At 47.7% G+C, this 24,273-nt stretch overlaps 1 protein-coding gene across 5 annotated transcripts in view; it reads right to left on the bottom strand.

The window, feature by feature from the left end:
* Positions 1-19,947: 19,947 nt before the first annotated feature.
* The window catches only part of XDH (xanthine dehydrogenase), a 117,330-nt gene continuing 113,004 nt past the window's right edge, over positions 19,948-24,273 (bottom strand). For all 5 annotated transcript variants that reach the window (XM_057743175.1, XM_057743172.1, XM_057743174.1 and 2 more), the window contains 3 exons: positions 23,463-23,651; positions 22,160-22,336; positions 19,948-20,546 (listed from right to left, as the gene is read on the bottom strand). In XM_057743175.1, the coding sequence (XP_057599158.1) occupies positions 20,496-20,546; positions 22,160-22,336; positions 23,463-23,651 (417 nt within the window). In that variant the 3' untranslated portion in view covers positions 19,948-20,495. The remainder of the gene's footprint in view (positions 20,547-22,159; positions 22,337-23,462; positions 23,652-24,273) is intronic.

The raw sequence follows: 24,273 nt of genomic DNA, 5'->3' as shown, positions 1-24,273 counted from the left end.
GGGCTGCCTTGTGGCCTGGAGAAGCTGCAGGTGGGACTAGAATGAAAGACGCTCACATAGAGAGTCGGCGATAGGCGACGGATATGGGCTGGGAATAACCGCTCCCTTCGTATTTACTAGGTGTTCCTGGTCTTCAGGGCTGTACTGGTTTCTCTGTCTCTTGGTTCCCTCCTTAAGTGGCCCTGAGTTGAGCAGTTTCCCCAGGCTGAGGAAAGCACTGCATGCCCACAAGAGACATTCTGGAAAACAGCCCACATTAGAGGCTCCATGGCCAATTTCCCCTCCTTCCTTGTACAGCTCAGTGACCTGCCTTGGACAGTGTCCTGGGTTTGGGGCAACAGGCTCAGGGGAGCAGAAAGAAGCCTCTGGGCTCCCAGGAGCTCATTGAACAGAGGTCAGCACATCACTTTCCTCTCTCAGGACCCCACGGCCTTCCGCAAATACACACAGCATGGAATTCCTGACAATCCCAGCTGACTGTCCAGGAAAAAGAAAAAAATAACCACAGAGCGCCCACTGAGCCCTGCCCCATTCCAGGTCCCATAAACACAGATGATTAAAAATATTTGGAGCCCCTGAAAGAATGCAGAGACGAAGGGTGAGGACACAGGCTCTGAGACAGGCAAGAGCAGTCACCTCCAGTGGGGGCCTGGGGGCCACTGCTCTGAGGGGCTCTGGGGAGGAAAGCCAGAAACAGAAGCATTTCTGGAGCCTGGAAGGGTCTAGAAGAAAATGATCGAGGAGCCCTGCTGAGTCTTACTTAGAAAGAAACCCAGTTAAGGTCTGTCATGGTTTTCTTGGTAGAGGAGCTCAAAATGGTAATGAAATAAAAAGCAGAAAAACCTGTCATTATCATCAAGTAGATTTTCTAAAGGGGAACTTCTACCTGGGACCATGAGTTCCATTGAAAGATCAGCGACAGCTGCCACCTGGGCATGCTGAGTTCTTGTGTCTCGAGGCTGCAAAGTAAGGAGCGGACTCACCAGCCTGGCAGGGGTAACTGACATGGCTGCAGGAGGAGGTCGGGCTGCTGTTACCCAGTGGGGGCAGGCAGGAGGAAGAGCACCAAGCCCTTCACTTGGATGCCCTTGGTACTCTTTGGCCCAATCTTGATCGTAAATGGGAAATGAAGCAGTCACGGGCTTAGGAGAGCCTGGAAGAGACTCAAACACCTCAGGGATGAGGGTCTATCTGGGTCAAACCACCAAGGAAGCTGTTGAGACCAGCAGAAGGGCTGACTGAGAATACGGGCAACTTAGGAGGGAGACATGAGCATTAGATGTGGCCCTGAGACCAGCCGGGGTTTGTCTCATTTCCTCTTGTAAGTGTCCCCCAGGAAAAGAGACCACCAGAATTCTGGAGGAGCTGCTTCCAGAACTTCTAAGAAGCGGGTCTCAGTGGCACAAAAGATGGACCATTGAAGATGCTGTGATGAGCAGCCCAGATGCCCCTCCAGGACCAAAGGACTTACTCCCTCAGCTGCTAGAAGTGCTGCCAGCTGAGAATCCCCTTGAGAATTGCCTTGGTGGTAGCGAGTTGCCTTCCCCAAATCACACCCTCCTCCCAGGGCAACCTGTATCCAGTGACTGGTGGACGTGGGGGTATCAAAGCCCTGTACCATCACCACCACTCAAGACAACTCTGAAGGTCCACCCCAGCTTCCGAGCTCCCCACAGGGTTGGCGGAGGCCTTTGTTGCCGCTGCACGAGCCCCCAACTGTCCCCTCACTCCCTGTCCTGCTTCCCTTCCTCCACAGACGTCCATCCCAAGAACACTCCCTCATCAAGCTTCTGCACTGCACGCTGATCCTGCCTCCAGCTGGCGTACTGGCCTAAAGCCAAGCACCCCCACATGTGTTTGGTAAAATAAATACCTCTTCAGAAGTTTGTTCACTGTGTATGCATTACCTACTAAAAACTTAAATAATATTATTAGAGCAGATTGAAATGGTCCCCTCCCTTCCCCCTGTAGACACCACCCTCAGGGGGAAGCCCTGGAGTCACCTCCAGGAAGCCCTCAAGAGCTCTGAAAACCGATAGGTTAGGTCAGGACTCCAGGCAGAAGGGAGTCCCGGGCCGGACACTGGTTCCGCGCCAGAATGTCCGAACCTGACCTGTGCTTCTGCCCCTGCAGCTGGGTGAGCTGCGGCGGCAGGCCCCTCCTCTCACTGCCCCACCCTCCTCGGTCTGAACTGCCCTGCCGCCTCCCTGGGTCGTGTGGGAGAGCACATGGGATCTTCAAATATTATGTTTGGAAGGACATTTTAAACTGCGAAGGGCTATGCAAAAATAAGAATATCGTTTAGCGAGTGAAGTGTGTTCACCCCCTGTATTTGTGGCTCCTTCTGGACACTCATCCCCCTAGTGTTGGATTAAACAAGACATCAGCACGACCTGCCCTACATATATCCACGGGCTTCTTCGTCTGGTTCATTTTAAGACTCAAAGAAGATAACGTGAGAGTGCTTCGAATATCCTACTAGCATGTATAGGTTTGCTAAACTGTGGCTGGTGGGGGGCGGGGGGGGGGGGGGCGCTGGAGAGGGGCGGGTTGGAACTAAAAAAGAAGACCCAGGTTCCAAGCTTTCTCCTCCACTTCCTAACTTGGCGGCCTTAGGCACATGGCCTAACGTTGCCTCCGTCCGATGGGACCGGTAGCCCAAGCTTTGCTTTCACTACAGAGGTTTTGTTGTTGTCGTTGTTTTGTTTTTTCTTTTTCTTTTTTGAAAGTCAATGGAAATATTGATTTGGAAGCATTTTGGGTAAATTGAGACCAAGAGACTTACAAAATCCTTGCCTATTATAGGTGGAGAAGTGAGACTGAACCCAAGGCTTTGCCTCTCAAGCTCAGCCTCCTTCCACACTGGCTCAGGTATCCGGATTAAAAATGACAACAGAAATGCTTGTAACAACAGTGATCACCACCACCTTTAAAACACCTCCAGCCGCTTGGCGTGTCTGTGCTCATCACATGCCCCTCTGGGCTGGGGAGCACAGCCTGGTGAGGATGCCAAGGTCTCTGTTTCAGACCCCACTCACCACCACCCCTGCTGCCAGGCACCCCTGGGCAGTGCCCAACCTGCCTGCCTCCACGGTGGCAACCCCTGTGGTTATTACCTTAAGTTCTGAGTTGGTTTTCCGCAGCAGGGTGGCTCTGTGCTCTACATTTTACTATTACAAAGGCAGTGAAATCAGTGGGCCAGAGCGTAGACTGGCCAAGAAAGAGAGGCGCCAACCTGACAGACAGACACAGGTGGCACCCTTCATCTCCTCCTTTCCTAGGAGAGAACAGGGAAAGGAGAGTGGCCTGGAAGCAGAGGGAAGAAAGGAGGAGAGGGGAGTCCAGCATGTGGTCAGGGTTTCAACCAGGGAAGTTCTCAGCTTATAGAGGAAGAGAGGACATTGTCAAACTTCCCATTAGGGAGGGGACACAGGGAGAAGGGAGATTTGAATGTTCCCAGTGTTTCCAAAGGGCCTCTTCTTTCCCCACAACCAGGAGGTCCGGCCGCCCCTGTGGCAGCCCAGAAGCCCATTACGCCACTGGGAAGAGGAGCTGAGCTTTCAGGGGTGAGGAGAGGGGTGCTGGGCCTGCATCTCAATTTCACAGCACACAAGCCCAGGCACCTCCCTTGCCCCTTCTCTCTCCAAGCAGCACACACCCCTCTACCCTGGGTGTGGACCAATGGCATCTTGCCCGGGCGGAGAATGACCCAAGTCCTGTGATACACAGGGCTCCAACCCCTGCTAGCAGCTGATGGAATAACTCAGCATCTTGCAAATGTCACACAGTAGCTGGTCAGTGAAGGCAACCAGCGCGGACACCACTCTGTGTGTTTCTAGGTTAGATGAGTTTCTGGATAAGGGGGGTCAAGGTGTTATCTAAGCACAGAGTTGCAAGTCAGCTGACCTAAATTCAACTTCTGACTCAGCTACTCACCCATCCATCTCGTGACTTCAGTTAAGCTAACCTCTCCAAGCCTATTTCCTTATCTAGAAGATTGGATTAACTCCCGTGTCATAGAGTCACTGTGAATTCAAAACAAAAGTAGCATTAACATGTATATACTACCAAATGTAAAATAGATGGCTAGTGGGAAGCTGCTGCGTAATACAGGGAGATCAACTCGTGACGGGTGATAACTTAGAGGGGTGGGATAGGGAGGGAGGGGATATGGGGATATATGTATAAATACAGCTGATTCACTTTGTTGTACAGCAAAATCTGGCACAACAGTGTAAAGCAATTATATTCCAATAAAGAGCTTAAAAAAAATAGTATGTGTGAAGTATGAAAGGCTACACAGAGTGGGATAGGGTGAAGGTGAAGAACGTGGTGTTGGGGATTAAAGAGCTCTGCATTGGGTCCTAGTTCCACTGTTTATTCAGGCTGGACCTTGGAGAGGCACCGGACCTTTTTTTTTAATGTAGACTTTATTTTTTAGAGCAGTCACTGTTTCACAGCAAAGCTGAGCAGAAATTACAGAGACTGCCGTATCCCCATCTCCCCAATCCAGAGCCTCCCCACCATCAACATCCCGCCCAATGGTGGTACGTTTGTTACAACTGATGAGTTTACATCATCACCCAAAGTCATTATCAAAGTCTATAGCTGACATTAAGGTTCACTCTTGGTGGTGTACATTCTGTGGGTTTTGACAAATGTATGGTGACATGTATCCACTATTATAGTATCACTCAGAATAGTTCCACTGCCTTCAAAATCCTCTGTGCTCTGACTATTCATCCCTCCCTCCTTCCAGCCCTGGCAACCATAGGTCTTTTTACTGTCTCCATAGTTTTGCCTTTTTCATCATGTCATATAGTTGGATTCATAGCCTGTGGAAGCTTTTCCCACTGGCTTCTTCACTTAGGAATGTGCATTTAAGTTTCCTCCCTATCTTTTCATGGTTTGATAGCGCATTTCTTTTTAGCACTGAATAATAACCCGCTATCTGGTGTCAGCTACAAATTGGCACTTGCCCTGGGCACTTGCCATCTACCTCTACAGGATTAAATCACACGTGCTGCTGCAGCTGCTGACCTTCAATATCCCCCGAAGGGAATTCAGGGTGGAGACCAGGAATGCAGCACTTTGGATCAAGTCTTCAGATAGTTCTATGTTTTCAGGAGTTGATTTTATGAGCCTAACCTTTGAGTCTCATATCTAGAAAAGCACTAAATCCCTACACGGTGACGTCTGCACCTCCTGACTAGCAGAAACCCCCTACAAAAATATGTGTTTGATCGCATGTACTCCTCCTTTACCAAGATTACATATATACTAATCTTCCCCTGCCTCTTTGGAACAGTTTCTCAGAGCTATCTGGGATGCTGTCTGGCAGGCTGCAGTCCTCATTTTGCCCCAAATAAACTTAACTCACAACTCTCACGTTGTGCATTTTTTTCAGTCGACACTGGATGTACCACAGTTCATTTCTCGGCCCACCTACTGAAGGACATCGTGCTTGCTTCCAAGTTTGGGTAATTATGAATAAAGCTGCTGTAAACATCCACGTGCAGGTTTTTGTTTGGACATAAGTTTCGGTTTGAGTAAATACCAAAGAGCACAACTGCTGGACCATATGGTTACCGTAACTTCTCTGAGCCTCATTTTCTTCATGACGTTTGATTGAGCTACTGCACAGGAAGCACTCTGCACAGCATCCAGCACACAGGCAGGGCTCAGCTTACGGGAGCTCTGCGTGTTATCCTACTCAAATGTTAGTGAAAACACTAATGTAAGGGGTGTGAATCCAAGCACTGTCTGAAGGGATGACATATGGGGACATCATGCTCACAGATCATTTTTCCACAGTCCAAGAAGGCACAGGGCAACAAGCAATGCTGGTAGGCTCTCAGGACACCATTGCCTCCACTGAGGAGGGATGTGGAGGTCTCCTGGGCAGCCTGCGCTGTGGGAGGGGAGGTGGAGATAAACCCTCTGTCCCACAGTGAAGTTTGTCCCAGGTTTAGCAAATCAGGGTGTTGAGGGGATCTTGAACCCTTAGACATGTGCTGTCTCCACCATCTCCTTCCCAGGCTCACTCCACAGACAGTTTCCCCCTTCCTCCACTTGACTTATCTAAAGCTAAGGCGTGACCACAACCAGAAGTTCACAGGTGACAAAAACAAGCCCTTTTTTCTTTTCACCTACTTCCTGTAAACTCACTTCATTATTCTCAGAATTACCAGGTCACCAGGAAGCTTTGCTAGTCAAGATTTTTTCTTTTCTTTTTTTTTTTCTTTTCTTTTTGCTTCTCTGATGACAAGGTCTACTGGGGTCTAGATCTGAGTGTAAAGTGTGAGCCAGTAGAATTTCTTTGGAAGCCACTTCTTTGGTATTTCTTTGAAGAGGCTGAGTGAGGGGATGGGAATGTGACAAAATGAGGCTCCCCATGTGTTGTGTGGTTTTCAGAGGCAACGCATCCTTTCCTGCAGAAAGGACTAAAGACACTTTCTCCGAGCCTCCATCCCTGGGCCATGTTAGCTGGAAACAAAAATAGTGGTTATATTTTGTTTATATCTCACCCTTGCTTCTTCAAGCTGCTATGGAATGATTAAGTGGTCTGAGTCAGAATCAGGCCTGAGCCTTCCAGGAGCTGCAAAGCTGGAGTTTCTGCCAATGATGCTTACAAAGCAAGCATAGGAGGTTTCCATATGAGAGCCTGAGGTGGGTACGACTCTAGTGACATCACCTGAGCATCCTCCAGCATATCACCTCTAAAATGAGGGTGTTGGACTTCAGCTCTTTGATTTCCTATAGACCCATTTTTTCATACTTTTCCAAATGACCTTAGCATCAGCCAGTAGAAGTTACTGCCATGATGGACATGTTCACTAAAGCTATACTGGCCAATAATGGCAGCCAGTAGCCACGTGTGGCCATTGAACACTTGAAATATGCCTTGTGTGGGCAAGCAACATTTTTTATTTCATTTAATTTTAATTATTTTTAATTTTTAAAAGCTTTTTTTTAAAAAACATATTCATTTGGCTGTGGCCAGATCTTAGTTGTGGCATGTGGGATCTAGTTCCCTGACCAGAGATTGAACCTGGGCCCCTTGCATTGGGAGCAAGGAGTCTTAACCGCTGGACCACCAGGGAAGTCCCTAATTTTAATTACTTTAAATTTAAGTAGCCACAAGGTGCTGGTGGCTACCATATTCGTCAACACGGGTCTAGGGAGCTGGATTCTGTCTCTTTTAAACTGCATGTTCTGTCAATTCTACCGGAAAGTGGTATCACAAATCCAGCCTCTTCGCCTCATTTCCAGTTTCCACCTAGGCTGAACCATCACCATCCCCTCTTCCCTGGTTTCTTTTCTCCTACTTTCACCCACTATGATCCTTTTGGCACAGCACAGAGTGAGCTTCTTAAAACATAAAATTGGCCAAGATACTCCCCAAAACCCTTCAACAACTTCCCCATCACAGTAAATTGAAAACCCCCATGGGGCCTGGACACCTTGCTCCTCTGCCCCTTGCAGCCCAACACTAGGCTCCTGGAAGCAGCCAAATCCTTTTCCAGCTCAGGTCCTTTGCACAAACTTTCCCTTTGTTCTAGAGCTGGGCTGTCCAATACAATGGCCATAGCCACACGTGGCTTTTTTTATGTATACACTTAAATTAATTGAAATTAGATAAAATTGAAAAGTCAGTTCCTCAGTCACATGGAACACATCTCAAGGGCTCAGTGGTCACATGTGGCCCATTGGTGCCATATTGAACAGCGCGGATATGGAATTTTCCCATCATCACAGAAGTTCTGGGACATTCTTCCCTACACTCGAGCTTGGCTAATTCCTACCCATCCTTCAAGTCTCAGCTTAAATGTCACATTCCCACAAAGGCCTTTTCTGACCCTCCAGCCTAAAATAAGTGCCCCTGCTTTCTCTCGTATAGAGCCTGCAGTTTTCTTTTTCAGTACTTATGACCGTTTGCAAAGTCGTAGTTACCTGTGTGGTTGTCTACTGTATGCATCTATTAAAGCCTAGGATAATGTCTTTTTTGTTTACTAGCCAATCCCTGGACCCTATCTCAGTGCCTGCGACTTAGCAGCAGCTCATTCACGTTGGGTGGATAAATGAATAATGAAGAAACATACAGAAGGATGGAGTGGCTGCACGTGATTTCCTCGTCTTTCAGAGCACTAGGTAAAGAGCCAGAGCTCAGGAACCATGTGGTCCTGGCATGAAATCCTGACTCCCGTTCTTATTTTAGCCCGTTGGGTAACATTTCCAAGCCGCCCTCTCCCCGTATGTAGGAGGGAATGTGTTGCCCAGCTCAGAGCATTGCGGAGAGCAGTGAGAGAGACAGATAAAGCCCTCAGCAAAAGAGTCAGTGCCGTGCGGATGTACATTCCTTTTCTTTTATCACGTCCCCTACATCCTTCCAGCCCTCTCTGTGGTCTTCTCCCTCTCATGCTGTATCTCTGGCCTTGGCCTCTAAGTCTCTCATTCCCTGGTCCCATTCCCTCTAAGAGGACTTTAGTTCTCTTTAAGCTGCCACAACTCAAGGATCAAACCAAAAGATTTCTCCAACATAGACTTGGGCCCTTCCTCACTGCCCTCCCTGTCTCTGGCTGTATAAACCAGTCTGACCCACCTACCCATCCCCAACTCACAAAGGTACACTTCAGCCCTGGAAATGCTCTCAGAATAGCAGATGTGCAAGCATCTGACCTAGAGTAGGCCCACTCTAAGTGTTTTTGGTCAGTTTGTTTCTGTGAACCCCCAACATCAGTATTCCCTGCTTGTTTAAAATGCAGATTCCTGGGCTCCTACTCCTGACCTGTCTAACCAGAATCTCTGTGGGGGGCCCTGGAAGCTGCACTTTCAATAACCAGCTTCAGTGATTCTGTTGCTCTAGGTTAAGGCTTCCCAGTGTATAGTATTTACCCCAAAAAGCACTGGGAAGATTCTTCTGATAAGTCATTCACTGATCCTCCCTTGAATTAGTATGAAATTTCATTTTTATATCAAAAGATTATTCACCAAATACCTACCAAGTGCATTATTAAGTGAATTACTACTATTATTTGGGATCCATAAACTCACATTAAAAAATGAGATAGGTTAGAAAGAAAAAGAAAAAAAATGAGGTAGGTTTACAGTGAACGTCAACTCACTGTTCTCCCCGGGAGGCAGGCAGCCACGCAGCACGGGGCCAGTCTGTGGACTTCCATGGGGCACGTGTCCATAAGGACACCCAAGTCCCCAGAGATGTTTAGAAGGATGTACTGCAGTCAGAGGCCCATCACCGTCTTCCGCTACTCATGATTTTGCACTGCTGTTCTTCTTGGTCTTTCACATAACTCACCGTGGGTTTGTCATTGCTGACTTAGTTTACTGCGGGTTCTGTGGTGAGCCCGATGTTAACGCAAGGGGGGCCTGAACATTCCCAGTAACTAGACTTTAAGACATGCAGCTCTGCTGTTAAAATATGAATAAAGCTAAAGCAAATGTGTGTGTATATATATATATATAAATAATCCCTCCAAAATTTGCTTTAGAATGATAGCTTACTGTAGTCAGTTTGGTTTTCCATGTGACAGTGTAAAAGGCGGGGTCAGCCGGCCGCAGGCAGAGTCCTTTAACTAGCCCTGCACTGCACACGGCTCTCCTCACTCCCTGCTACTGCCTTTGCCCCCAGGCCCACCTCCTTCAGTCAGGACTACCAAGCTCTCAGGCACCTGCCTTCCCTCACTTATAGAGTTCTCTCCACTCACCACTTTCCCCAGTGCCCACCCTGGAAAGGCACAGCCCAGCAGTCCCGGAGCGGGGGGGCGGTTTCTCTGACACTCGGAAATAGCAGTTAAGAGCATCCCTGGCCCCTATCTTCTTGACTCTTTGCCATTCTATACAAGAAAGCACAGAGCATAGGAGCAGCCCAGAGCCAGCTACAGATCTCCTCGGAAACGTTACTGAAGGTTCAGGAAGGCCTCCCGCGTGTTGTTCCCTCTCCTGTGTCAGGCACCACACAGGTACAGGGGACCTTACACCCTCACCACGGTACCAACCTGCACATGGGGTTCATGCCTGTCTCCATGCAGATGAGACAGCTGAGGGTGCAAGCTGACTAAACTGAGCCTCCCACAGGGACCCCTCCCTCACAACCCCTCAGTCCCTGCACAGCCCCTTCTGTGTCTGTCTTCCTATTTTTCCTCCACCATATCGCACTTATGTTAACTTGCACAGAAATAGCAAGATCCCGCTTGTTTACAAATGCAGAACACATTTTTAAAAAATACTGAGGATTGTTTGCATATTGTGAAATGCACAGCACTTGAGAGCATCATTCCGTGAGCTTTGACAGATTCATAACCCACACCCCATTCAACAAACACAACGTTTCCATCTTCCCAGAAAGACCCCTTGTGCCCTTTCCCAGCCAATCCTCACCCTCCAGAGGAGACCGCTGAGGAGTGCATTTAATTTTAAGATCTTCCAGTTTGTTCCTGCAGGTAGAGGCAGGGGAAGGCACACCGGGGAGAAAGAGAAGCAAGGCGGGAGGTATATCGGAGGAAGGAAGCATAGACCTGGTCACTGCCCACCTGAAGCCCTTGGCAATTCTCCCTTCATCCCACTGAAGCAACGTGCCTTTCGCTGTTTTCTCCCCTTTCCTTGCAAAGGAAACAGCTTCCAAGAGAGGGTCTCAGGAAGCTCCAGCAGGTCTCCCTGGTGGCCTCTTTCACCAGGGCTCGGAGCCTGCCCTCCACCCAGCCACCCCCCAACACACCCTTGGGCTCACACCCCCCTGAGCACCCGCTGTCCACGGCAATGCTCGATGGCTGCTCCGACGCCCCCTCCTCACGCCGCAGCTCCAGGGTTCCAACCGGAGCCCTGGGTGCAGCTGGATCAAGTTAACAACAAAATAAGACACACATGGGAAGAGCCAAGAGGCCCCGATGAAGACACCGGCAAGGAGGCGTTCACCCCGACAGCTGTGCCTGCACCCAGGCTCCCCTCTGCATTCCTGCTGGGAGTCTGAGCACATCCTGTTCACCAGGGCAGTAAAAACAACCCTTGTTATGCTCAGCTCAGCATTGTTTACAATGATAAAATCACTTGGGAACAAGCCAAATGTCAACATTGGGGGATTCATTAAATAAACCACGGTGCCATCTTACAATAGGAAACTATGTTTCCATTAAAAATAACGCGGAGGAAGAATAGTAACAGACATGGAAAGCTGGGTGGGTATGCTGCTAAATTTCAAAGGCTTCCCACAAAAGAACAAAGCCTTAACAATTGTTCTGTCTGAGTGTTAGGATTATGGGTGATTATTACATTCTTCAGATTTGTCAGTATTTTGTGCAATGAATATGGAATATTAAATAAAACTATTCGTTTACTGAAGATGCCCAGCTTTACACTGTTAAATCTGGAGGAACAAGGCATACACAGGAACTGTAGAAATGCTAGGATAGTGATTTCAGTTGCAGAACTGAGGTAGGTGGCCCTGCACTTCCCACACCCCTCAGGTCAGGAATCTGTGGCTGCCTGACTCTCATTCAGAGGCTCTTAACTCCTCTACTCCATAGCTCCCACACACATCTCACTGATTCAAAGACACTGGCTGGCTTACACCCTGAGAGGAAGGCTGGCAGTTCTCACTGCTCCTTGCAGGTGGTCTCCTGCCTCTAGAGTTCATTCTTTCTATTTCCTCTGCCTGAAGAGCCCTCTGGCCAGGCTCAGCATATGTAAATTCTACCCATCAAAGGTAGGCAGGATAATGGCTCTCCAAACATGTCCATGAACCAACCCCTGGATCATGTAAATACATTACCTTGCAAGGCAAAAGGGACTTTGCAAATGTAAGTTAGGTTACAGACCTGAAAATAGGTTGATTATCCAGGTGGGGCCCCCAATCTAATCAATTTCTCCAGTTGGGGTCGGAAGAGATAAAGCAGAAGAAGTCACAGGTGTTCAAAGCATGAGAGGATTCAACCCCACTGCTGGGTGGGGCATGTGGAAAGCATGAGGAGGACTATGAGGGTCCCCTAGGAGCAAAGACAGGCCCACAGCTGATAGCCAGTAAGGAATCAGGACTTCAGTCCTACGACCACAAGGAACTGAATCCGGCCAACAATTTGAATGAGCTTGGAAGCAGAATCCTCCGCAGAACCTCCAGAAAGGAATACAGCCTGTCAACATCTTGATTTTGACCTTATGAAACTCTAAGCAAAGGACCCAGCAGAGCCACACGGTACCCACATACCTGACATAACTGACCTACAGAACTGTAGGATAATGACTCTCTTGACAATTTTCAAATATGTAGTACAATACCATTAACTAGAGTCACCATGCTGAACATTACAAGGTGTAGTTTTAATGCACTAAATTTGTGGTAATTTGTTATGGCACCAATAGAAAGTTAACACACCATCCTTCATCCCATCATTCAGTACAAATGCCACTTCCATGAAGCCTTCTCTGGTGTCTCCATCTATAGGTGTGTCCCCTCTAAAATCTCAAAGTATTCTTCAGCCATTGCCATGATCCGCCTGGGTTATATAATTAGGATTCTTTACGTACATGTCATATTTCTCCTACTAGACGATATGCTACTCGGGGCAGCACCTGAGGCTTAGTCATCTTTATTTTCCTTCCAGGGCATAGCACATACCTCATGCGTAGTCAGTGCTAAATTTTTCTCGGAAGGATGTTTCACAGCCAGGACAGATGGTTATTGTTTAATAAGATGAATTGCTGTGGCAATTAGGAATTAGAAGATGGACCCTAGAAGTATTTGCAAATATAGAAAGGAATAACTGATTGATGATGGATACCGACAGCATGAGAAAAACTAGAATGGGCTAACAGTAGGAGATACGAATTTGGGGATGCTTAGAATTGTGCTTTGGCAGTTGGCACTGAGATGTAAATAAATTCATACACAAAAGAAATAAGATTAAAAATTTAGATCTAAAATACCTCAGACTATAACCTCTTAAAAGATCCAATTTCTTGGCAACCGGAAGTCTTAATTAAATGAATGTTCTTCTTCTGCTTCAAATGGATAGAAATGTAGAAAATGTAACATAACACCCAGCTGAGCTCAAACGAAAGAAAGGGAGACCTCTGCATTCCAAAAAGAAGAGGGAGCTTGAAGTCAGAAGGTCAAGAGCAAAAGCTCCGAAGAGACCTCAGAGTCCAGTTGGTGCAATATCAGATGATGGAGCCTCTGTTACGCTTGGCCCCTGAGAGACTGAGCAGAGCAGACCCCCACCAACAACCTTTGATGTTGACACAGGAATGAAGAAGCAGAGTGAATCCCAAGCATAATAAATAGTTAACCCATAGCTGGATAGTGGACTATCTTAAAATAAAATACCTTAACAGAAAAAAAGCTGCCAGTGAGAGATGTGCTACCTGCAAAAGAACGACAATTAGACTGACATCAGAAAAATATATTCCAAGGACTGAGAGAATATAGCTGCTTCCTAGAATTCAATACCCAACTAAATCATGACTTGAGGATGAGGGCAAAATGAAGACATTTTTACAACAAAGACTGAGTTTACCATTCACAAACTCTGATTGGAAAAACTACTAAAAGATGTGTTTCTTAAAGAAGGAAAATTGAACCCAGAAGGAAGGAGTGGATGTAAAAGTGATGAGAAAAACAAAGGTAAACATATGAATAGAACTAAACTGTACCAGAATAACACAGCAATGACTAAAGAAAATGTTAGAACAAGATGAAACTACTTAGTTACAGAGACAGAGGAAGAGAGGGGATGATCAGAGTCCACGCATTTTAAGGTTCTTAACCTGTTTCATGGAAGTACATAATTTAATTAAACATAGGCTTTTCTAAACACAGTGTGCATATTAAATATTTAAAGATTATCTCTAAAAGAGTAGAAATAGATTGTAGAACAAACAAACTAGTAAAAAGAGCAGGGCGGGAAGGAAAGAAATAGCTTGATTAAGCCAATAGAAGACAATGAGAAAAAGAGACTGAACATGGTCAGTAGAGAAACACCAGATGAAATGACAGAAATAAATCAAAACACATTATTAATCACAATTCCTGTACCTTATCTTGCCAGTTAAAAGAGAAAGATTCTCAAATTGCATTTAAACATACACACACACACACCCCCATCATATATACTATTTATAAGAGACTCAACTAAAACATGACATGAACAGTCAAAAATAAAGGAACAAAGAAGACATACCCAGAAATGCCAGTTTGGTGTATGGGCCATGGAGGAAAATTCTCACCCATTGTAGAAGGAGGTGTGTTCAGGGATGTTTCCCACAGTGTTGTTTGCAACAATGAAAGATTGGAAATAGCATGAACGTCCACTAGTAGGGGGATGAAAAATTAAACTTGGCATATACATATAATAAAACACTGTATAACAGATAAATGACTGAACTAGATCAAATGGATACATATTAAAATCATAATGTTGACTAGAAAGCAAATTGCAGAAGGATTTCACTATGTGACATGGAGGTGGTTTTTTTCCAAAAGACACTTTTTACTGAAGACTAATACACATACATAAAAATGAACAAATCATAATGAACCAGTCAATGAATTTTCAGGGAGTGGCGTGCCTTGCAACCAGCACCCAGATTAATAGAACATTACCAGGCATCCCAGAAGATCCCTCCCCTCTGCTCTTCTGTAGTGGCTACCCCCCCAGAGGCAGCTACTCTCGTAACCTCTCATCCTAGAGATTGGTTTTGCCTGTTTTTGAAATGTACACACATGGGATCATACACATATAAAGGAGGTACTTGTTTTGTGTGTGGCTTCTTTCATCCCATATTATGTTTGGGAGATACATCCTTATTGAAGCAGGTAGCTAGAGCTTATTCACTCTCTTCGCTGCGCTAGGATTCCATTGTAGGAATGTGCCCCGATTAATTTACGCCCTCTATTGGTGATCTACATTTGGGATGTGTTTGGTTTGGAGGTATTACAAGTAGTGCTCCTGTGATCAGTCTTGGACTGTTGCTTTTTTTTTTTTTTTTTTGGTGCATATATGCATGCATTCCCCTTGGGTATAAGCTCAGCAATTGCTGGGTCAGGGGGTATTCAGACTTTCAGCTTTTAGTAGAGACTTGAAATTGTTCTCCCAGTGGGTTTTACCAATTTACTTTCCTAGCAGCGTGTGAGAGTTCCAGTTACTCTGTATCTTAGTCTCACTTGATTTTTTAGTCTTTTTAATTTTAGTTATTCTGGTGGTTGACGGGTGTGAATTTTAAAACACACTCACACAAAACGACTGTATGTTGCTATGAATGAGTACACATATAATATAAAAACATGAATGGGGAGGAGACACACCAGCCTCAGGACACTGACAGCCTTGAGGCAGAGAGGCAGGGCTGAGGGTAGAGGAGTAAAATGGAAGGTTTAAACTGTACTGATTCATTTCTAAACATGAGAAGCAAATATGGGCAAACATTTTTAGAACCGGGTGGCAAGTATATACATTTATTTTTCTCCATATTACTTAATTTGATACATACTGTAATTGAATTTTTTATTTAAGAAAAAAGTTCTTAAAGAAAAAAAATAGACCCACCACAGGGAAGCAAACAAATTCAGTGTATCTGGTTACAAACACGACACTCAAAACATGACTAATAGACCAGTTGTTCCACTTCTGTGTATAATTGTCTCAATACATAGAAATGCTTTAGGAAACTATAATGCAAAATAACTATGTGGGTCTGATAAAGGACTGGAAGCAAGTATCAAAGTTGAGTATCTCCACTTAGAAATTTTTTTGCAGGAAGGGCAATTCCTCGTGCTGGGGTGCATACCTCATGTGTGTCCATTTAGAAATAAAAATGCCTTGCAGGGTTGGTTTGATTATTCAAGCCTATTTTCCAGATGAAAAGACTGAGGTTCAGAGGAGCTAAGTGACTTGCCCAAGAGAGAGGAAGAAGCCGAGAAGTAGAGGGGCTTGGCCCGCCCACACTCAGTTCCTAAACAGCCAAGTGCTGCCTGAGGCCTGCGGGTGCCACTGCCCAGGGCAGGTGCTCAGTCCAGCCTGGTGGGGAGCAAGGGAGGGCAGCCTCCCTACAGTACACCACACGGCTGGAGGACCCCCAGGAAATACACACCTCGCGGGAGGAAGAACACAGGGCACACGCATGGGCCAGCTCAACACTGTTGATGGGTTAGGACAATTGGCTGCACAGAGGAAGGACCCTGGTCTCCACCCCAGCTAGGATGTGATGGAGATGGGGAGGCAGAAGGGGAAGGCAGCAAGCTACCCGCTGCCCAGACGCTCAGAAATGTATTCTGCGCTCCTAGGGCTGTTGTTCTGAGCACATCAGAACAGAGGGAGCGGCCTAGGCACCTCCGAAGGCCCCTCCCCCAACATTCAGGGCTCACTCTCAGGAAAGATTTCTGAGTAACAAATCTCAGGTCTCACGCTTGGGCCATCAGAGAGGCACAGCAGAGCCCTCTGCTACCTTCCTCCCTGCTAAAAGGTGTGCGTGTTGGGAGTGAGGGGGTGTGGTGGTGGACGTCAGGTTGGAACAGAGCAGGTGGGGCAGGGATGTGTATTTCTCACAGCCACTGGAGCAAGCTGACCGGAGGCTATTTTGATCCCTGGGCATAAAATGTTCTCTCCCTCTGTTGGGATTACATTGCCCCCTCCAGGCAGTCCTCCTGGGTGGCTCCCTCCAGTGTGGCCACACTGGTATCCTTGCCCTAACACTGGGGGATGTGTAACTCGTTCTCATCTCCTTCCTCTCACTGCTCTGCTGCCTCAGGCTAATCCAACCACAGCCATTCAAGAAGCTCTCAGGATCTGGGTGTCTGAGTGGACCCCTGAAGCTCCCCCTCCCCTGGCCCAGTGGGAGGAAACCCTGCCCCATATACAATCTCTTCTCTCTCTCTTTCTCTCTGTGTGTGTGTGTCTCCCTCCCTCCCTTCTCTTTAATAGAGAGGATATACATCTTCCTATCTTCAAAGACATCCTCTCGTTCCAGTCTCTCAAACTCTACATTTCATTTCTTTATTCCCTGAGGTAGGTAATGAGCTACAGGCAGCAAAGTCAGTTTCCAGCCACGTCCTCTACAAATATCGCATAGATGACTTAGCCCCTCACTTTGGAATAAGGAGATGTTTTGCACTTACTGTTTCCTGTGGGGCTTCAGAAGGATTCCCATTGCAGCATCCTGTCCTAGAACACAGGCAACAGTAGGGTGCAATGTTTGTCTTGGGCGCTAAGCTCTCTGTATCTTCTTCACACCCCACGTGACTAGATTTCTATCATTTTCCCCGCAATCTGACCCAAAGCTTGCCTAAGAGAAGGCTCGCTTGACTAGTGGATGTATGATTTAGTTTAAAGCATCTGGACCAGGAGTCAGGCAGCCTTGTCATACGTAAGCCTGTCTCTCCCACTAAAGGGCTGTGGGACACTAGACAAGTCAGTTAACCTCTCTGGATTTATGTTTCTCAGCTCCTAAACAAAAAACCTTGAGTTTGATAGTTCCCAAGGTCTTTCCGGTTCTAGGATGCTGAGTCGGTCCAGAGGATTGTGCAAGGTCAGGGCTAGGTCCGTTCAAGGGCAGAGATGATGCCAAAAGCCCTTTGGGCAGTTCCTGACATTTCCATTCCCATTGGCGGGCTGCTTTGTTTCAGGTGACGAGATTGTCACAGGATCTGTCTCCTGCCATGGGGACATGTACTTCCCCAGTTCAGGACAGAGACAAAAGGACAGGTTCCTGGGCCTGGGGGGCCCCAGGGCGACGTCAAGCCTCAGCAGGTCAAGGAAGCTGCATGTTCCCAGTAGCCTTGTCCCAGGATCTAAAATAGGCAGCAAAGGGAATGGTTTCCAGGCTCCCCCTCTGCTAAAGATAAAAATATCATGGGCCCGGGGATGTTCCCAGTCGTAAATCAATCTGCCAGGACTATTTCTGTCCTTATCCCTTGCCCGGGGTTCCTCCTACGACTTCCATCCATCCTGTCCTCACCCTCCTGGCTCTGCAGCCACCTTAGCTGCAGTAGGTTGAAGTTCATTGGCTGCCCCTGACAACAGTCCACGGCTTGGCCACGCCCCTGTGAGAATCCTAACCTGCACACAGGTGCACGTATAGGCATTCAAGGGCCTCCTCCAACCTCTGCGAGCCTGGGTAGCACGGGTCCACTTGGACAGGCAGGTCGACTCCCGATATACGCCAGGTTTCCCCGCCTGCATGGCTTAGTTGCAGCCTGTTTTCCAGGAGTAAGTGCCCATGAATAATTCCTCCGCACGGCTGTGGGTAGGGTTTCTCCTTCCCGCAGTTACAGAGATTAAAGTATTACCTCTCAAGGCCACTGGGATGATTAAAGGAGACTGAAAGTAAAACACTAAAACTGGCACCTGGCAAGTTGTAGATAGTAAGAAGTAAGACCTGCCTTCCCCTGCCAGCCATTCACCTGGAGCTCAGCCTCCCATGGCTAACCCACGTCTTCAGACAGCTCCCCCTTGAGATTTTTGTTAGTCTGAAACACTAACTCAGTTTCCAATCCGGCTCTTGAAGAGACCTTTGAAGATACTTGGTCTACTCTGACACTAAATCAGCTCCCTGGTAACTAACCTGTAGCAGACCTGATGCTGCCTGGCCAGCAGGTGACTGTGGTCTCATGTCCAGTCTTCCACTGCCCTCTGCAGGTTGCAGTGTGATACTGCAGGCAAGGCCAACATGCCCTGTGCGACACCAAGCCCAAGGACTCTCACTTCACAGACTTGAAGCAGTTTAGAGATGAAGACAAGGCAAGTCCAGGTGTCTGAGAAGTTCAACTCCTCAGAACAGCACAGTGGTTTATAGCTCACAAAACACTTGCCTGTTTGATTTTCACGACCACCCTGCCTTGCCTCTGTTACTAAGCCCAGAAGAGAATTCACAGTTATTGTTCAGCCCTGATAGCCTCACGAATAACAGCTGACACATCTCAGTTCCAGGCCATGTCCTAGAACATTCCAGAAAATCAATGAGACGGACCTGTGCGGATCTCAATGCAAATATCGATTTTATTTCTAAACTTCTTCCATTTTAATCATGCTGTAAAGCAGCCTAGAATATTCTGAGGAAAGGAATTTTGTAAGAAAGTGCGTGTGTGTGTGTGCACGTGTGTGTACATGAGAGTGTTTGGTGTGTGCATTCTCTAGTAATGAAGGCTGGCTAATAAATGGCAGATGTCAGCATTTGGTGTGATTATGATGATTAATAAGCATTTCTCACATGCCAACCAGCTGACAGATTCATTTATTAGTGACATCAAGCACTGAGCTCAACTGCATGGTTTACAGCATCCCCCTTCTGTGGCCTGAACTGTGGATCCCATGCAGCAGAAGGTTGGATATTTCACACAGTGAAGGCACATGACAAGGTTGCACCATCCACCTAGCACCAGGTAGTGATGAAATCACCTGTCAGAACAAGCAGAGGGGATGCTTGCCTTTCTCCTGTTCTCCTTTGCAACCTCAGGAACTTGGGGGGATTTAAGGCAAGTTCATGAAGCCCAGAAAGCACATCATAGTGAGGGAGCCAAGCCTCTGAGCACTGCAGATCCCTTATGTAACTGGAGTTTTTAGGTCATATATTTATAGACTCTTAGATCCAGAGAAGACCTTAAGAGATTATTCCAGTCCTATCCTTTCATTTTGCAGTAAAATGAAGCACAGAAAAGGGAAGTGACAGTCTAAGGTCACAAAGACAGAGACACAGCTGGGATGAGAACCCAGGCTCCTTAACTGTTTTTCCTCTGGCTGATCCTGAGCAGCCTCCTTTCTAGATAGGAACTACTGGCTTCAGTGGAAGATTTTTAAATCTGATCTTTTTTTTAAAAAAAATGTACAAAGGGGAAGAGGAAGAAACGAATACATTGTATGTACTCAATAACTGGGTTGGTTGGCTTTGGGTGTTATAGAATCATCTTACTTTATGCTGCCTAAGAAGATTAAATCCAATTAACCTTGAATTTGTTTCATTCTTTATTCTCTCCAATGAAGTGATTAGAGGTTTGACTCTCACCCCACTGTCCCCTTTCAAATCTGAGTGTAGATCTGAGGTTATAACGGGATGTTCATTGATTCGAAGGAAAGGCTTTCTGAGGAAGACACCGATTTAGAGCAACTTTGGTTTAAGCTTCTGGAGGCTTATGGCAATCCTCTTTGAAGGACAGACCCTGTCAACACTTGAGGTTATACAGGCTGTGCAGTGAGCTTGGACATAGCACAAACACTTCCTAAACCTATTTCAAAGACATGATTAAAACCGACATGAAATGATACTAACTGCCTATTAGCCACTTGGGCCTAACAGTTCTGAATTTGCTTATCCTGTGTTTATAAATCATATTTTTGATCAAAATCTTCCAACGCATTCACTGTTGTTCCAAACACCGTCCTGATGAATCACACCGTTGTCATCCTGCAACTTTTATAGATTCATGGTCTGCAGGGCAAATTCCGTCTTCCATGGAATCCCCAGAGGGATAAGAAGACTATGATGGGGCTTTTTCTTCAGACCCTCAGAGACCAGGGTTTACAGTTTTCAGGTTCATCAGTGACACACTAGGAAGGAACGATAGAGAACTTACTGCAGGGTCTTCACACAGCTCGGGGACACCAGTGCCAACCACCATTCCAAGACCAAACACCACTCTGAGGTCCTGGCTGCTGGGAGTGCCTCCGGGGAAGGACTCCTTAATCTCCTAGCCATTCATTTATTTTTATTGAGCACGTTCCACGTGGCAAGCACTGTGGCAGGCTCTGGAGATGCAGGGATGACCAAATACAGAAGTGGTTCTTTCTCACGTGCCATTCACAGTCCTTCAAAAGCACGACTGGTTCGTGGATCAGTTGCTCACGCAAATCCATTGCAGGGATTTTAAATCACGGGTGTGTTGTAGCATGGCAAAGGTGCTTGGGTTAGAATCTCTGCTTTAGATCTGGGGCCTCAGAGGGAGGGGCTCATCAAATCATTGAGTTCTGCATCAGACTGTTTACAAGGAGCTAACCTTGCAATCTGTGTGCGCTTACTTGGAGCTATGCAGCACCTCTGCTCTCAGAGAATGGGGTTTGGGTACCTGTGAGCTGTGGGGCCATGGTGGGAAGGTTCTGGGCTCCGGGAAGTTTGCGCACAGGTGTGGGCATCTCACTACCTGGGAGCCCTGCACATGGTCTGTGTGGTTCTCACCCTGAAGCTAAAAGTATTGGAAAACCTGAAGGGTGGCCTGGCTGGGGACCCATCCGCCTCCCTCACCCTCAGTGCTGATGCCAGATTTGCCTTCCCCCGGGGGGCTCTCCTGTACCCTCCCCATCCCTGGAACACTGGGTTCATGAGTACCCACTTCACCTTGAAACCCCAAAAGCCTATCAAATTGCCTATCAAATACCCAGGAGGAAATCTAACGTGGGTATCAGGAAGAAGCCAGTTCTGCTAACTCAACAGAGGCTGCAAAGGCAATTGGAGAGTCCTCTGTGTGTGCAGGGCCCGATGCAGCCCAACTCAGGGACTGGTCTGCTCCTGAGGTTCCAGCAGTGGATGAAACTGTGCTGGCACAGTCTCCTTTTGCCAGGCATGGTCCCCTACAAGTATCACACAGGGCCTTCCCCCACGATTCCAGTGACCATGGAGTTTGCTGCTACACACACCTTCAAGGGAGTAACCAGTCAGCACATGGTGCAATCATCTGGTTTCCGAAAAGGCTGCAAAGTCTTCAAGGGCACCTATGTGTCCCCAGCAGCAGCCCAGCATGGGGTAATCACAGAATAAATGCAGTTTGTTCATAAATTAATTATTCTTCTTCTCTCCATCTTCTTGGTACCTCACACAGTGTCTTTAACAAAGAAGGGTCTCAAAAATGCCAGTGATGGACACTAAAGATTAGGCTCTTTTGGAGTTTTATCCAGCATCCTCACCTTTATGGAAAATAATGAAATCTGTGGGTGAAATCTGCAGGTGATAACTCCTTCCTTTCAGGAGGCCCAGCTGCAAGCTGAAGCTTTAAGGGGTTTCTTATTATTTTCCTGCAAGTTGGAGGAGTTGCCTCAACTGCACAGCAGAGGGCAGCATGGACCCAGGGCTTCCCAGTTGAGAGAGAGCCTAACATCTCACCCTTCCCTCTGCCGCAGAACCTTCCCCGACCTATGCCCCGCCTCCCTGGACTGAGGGGGCATCATACCAGAGTGGTGAACTTGTCCACGCAGGCATTGCGGATCTTCTCCGGGGTGGCTGGGCTGTCTAGCCGGAAAAGCTCCTTTGTGTTATTATCTGCGTGCTGAGCTCGAGCTGCGCGGATGGCATCCTTGATGGCAAAGAAGATGGAGGCGCCCAGGAAGAGGGGCGGCTCCCCGACAGCCTGAGCGGACAGAGCAGAGCGCAGGCAGGGAGTCAGGGGAGGGCCCAGCCTCTACACCCACAGGGCTGGGGATGCCAGGGACTCAGCCAGCACTAGTGGCCACACTGAGCAAGGCAGGAGGGGCATTCAGAATTAATCAGGGGCTGAGAACTGTCTAGTAAATGACTCAACCTCGTGGGAATATTTCTTTCAACTTGTACTACGTGATTTTCTCTGATGACACCATGCAACTATAATGGACCATTAAGAGTTATATTAAATAATTACATTTTACAGACAAAAAAAAAATATCTGACCATGTCCTCACAGCAATAAGCATAGGGGAATAATCCACCTGCAATTCTGTCACCAGCATTTACAGGTACCATCATGACTCTTACAATTCGCTGAAATAGAGGCATCATGACAAACAGGAATTAAGCTATTTTCTAGCAGAGGTTGTTTTATCCCCCAAAGCATCGATCAGATACTGCCTGTATTAGAATCACTAGCGACACGTGTTAAAAATGCAGGTGTCAGGGCCCTACCCCAGACCTACTGAATCACTGTCTTCCTTCTTAGACCAACAACTGTATCAATCAGCTTGATTGATTTTCAACCATTTTTCATACTTATTGGGGACATGTAGGAAACAGAGGATGGTTTTAACCATCCAGGCATGCTGATCAAGCCTTAAGGTTTAGTGGCGGCCACTGCAGGAGGTGAACATGTGTGCAGAGAGGTGCTGCTCTGTGTGCAGTGAATAGGCTGATTCTCATGAGATGACGGGGTGCTGGACCAGTGAGATCATCTGCAGGACCGAGCATCAGGGAGGCACACCTGAGACGTGGGTGTAGGTCAGCATTTGACCTACGGGACTGAACTGAGGAACTACTCTGAGTGCACCCACAAGAGCTGGCTTGGAGCACACAGAGGCAGTGTCATCCTCGACCCAGTTCCCTGTGTTCTCAGGCAGCACTGCCCACCCTTCCATTGCCCTCACCAAGGCTCATGTCACACCCTCCTCTCTCTATTCCATACGAGACCCCCTGCAGACCCACATGACAGGTGTCTGGAGCCCCTCATCGCCACCCATGATCTCCCACAGTGCAGGCCGGAAGGCAGCACAGACCCAGGGCAACGGTACCTTCGATGCATAGATGGCCTTCTTGTTGGGGCAGTCACGGAGCAGGGACACTCTGAACTCAGTGGGGATGCTGCCAAAGGCAGGGATCTTGTAGGTGCTGGGGCCGCGGGTGTGCAGGCTCCCCTCGGGGGAGTAGTGCAGCTCCTCCAGGGTGAAGAGGCCCAGGCCCTGGACAAATGCCCCTTCCACCTGCAGGGCAGATGGAGACCATGGCTACCCTGCCTCCCCGCCTCCCTCACCTGAAAACAGGAGCTTCCCATAGCAGGCATCAAGCCCCACCTGCAGTGGGGCCTGGAGAGAAGCTGAAAACAGCCCCCCACTGCTTCCTTGGCTCCTGCCCCAGCCTGGGATAACCAATCTGGGCCGTCACCAGGTATTGGTGTAGGCAGAGCAAAGGCACTGACACGGAAATCACTTTCAGAACTTGGCGATTCCAGGAGGGCCACGCAGTTGTAGGCATAATTTCCCATTAAAACCTACTGCAGGGCAGGTGGAGATGTTCCTTCCACGTTGCCACGGGAGAAATGGCGAGCCCGGGCTGAGAAGCGAACTCGAGGGCTAACGATGGCTGAGTGTCCCTCAGGGGCCCATGCCCCTCCTGTGTGCTCAGTGGGGCCACGCACTTTGGGGCAGCCCCACAAGAGAGGAGGACTTTCTTGGATAGTCGATTCCAGGCTTTTTGAACTCCCAGCCCTGCCTGCCTGCTGGGAGAAGAGTGCCCCTGCTGGAGCTTACAGATCTCCTGAAGGGCACCTGCCACGCTCTGCGGGCCCACACATCTGCTCTCCCAGCCTCTCTGCTCAGAATCACG

The sequence above is a fragment of the Hippopotamus amphibius genome, chromosome 7, assembly GCF_030028045.1.
Source record: "Hippopotamus amphibius kiboko isolate mHipAmp2 chromosome 7, mHipAmp2.hap2, whole genome shotgun sequence".
Taxonomy (NCBI): domain Eukaryota; kingdom Metazoa; phylum Chordata; class Mammalia; order Artiodactyla; family Hippopotamidae; genus Hippopotamus; species Hippopotamus amphibius.
The sequence above is the reverse complement of the archived record's forward strand: the minus strand, read 5'-3'. Positions and strand labels throughout refer to the sequence as shown.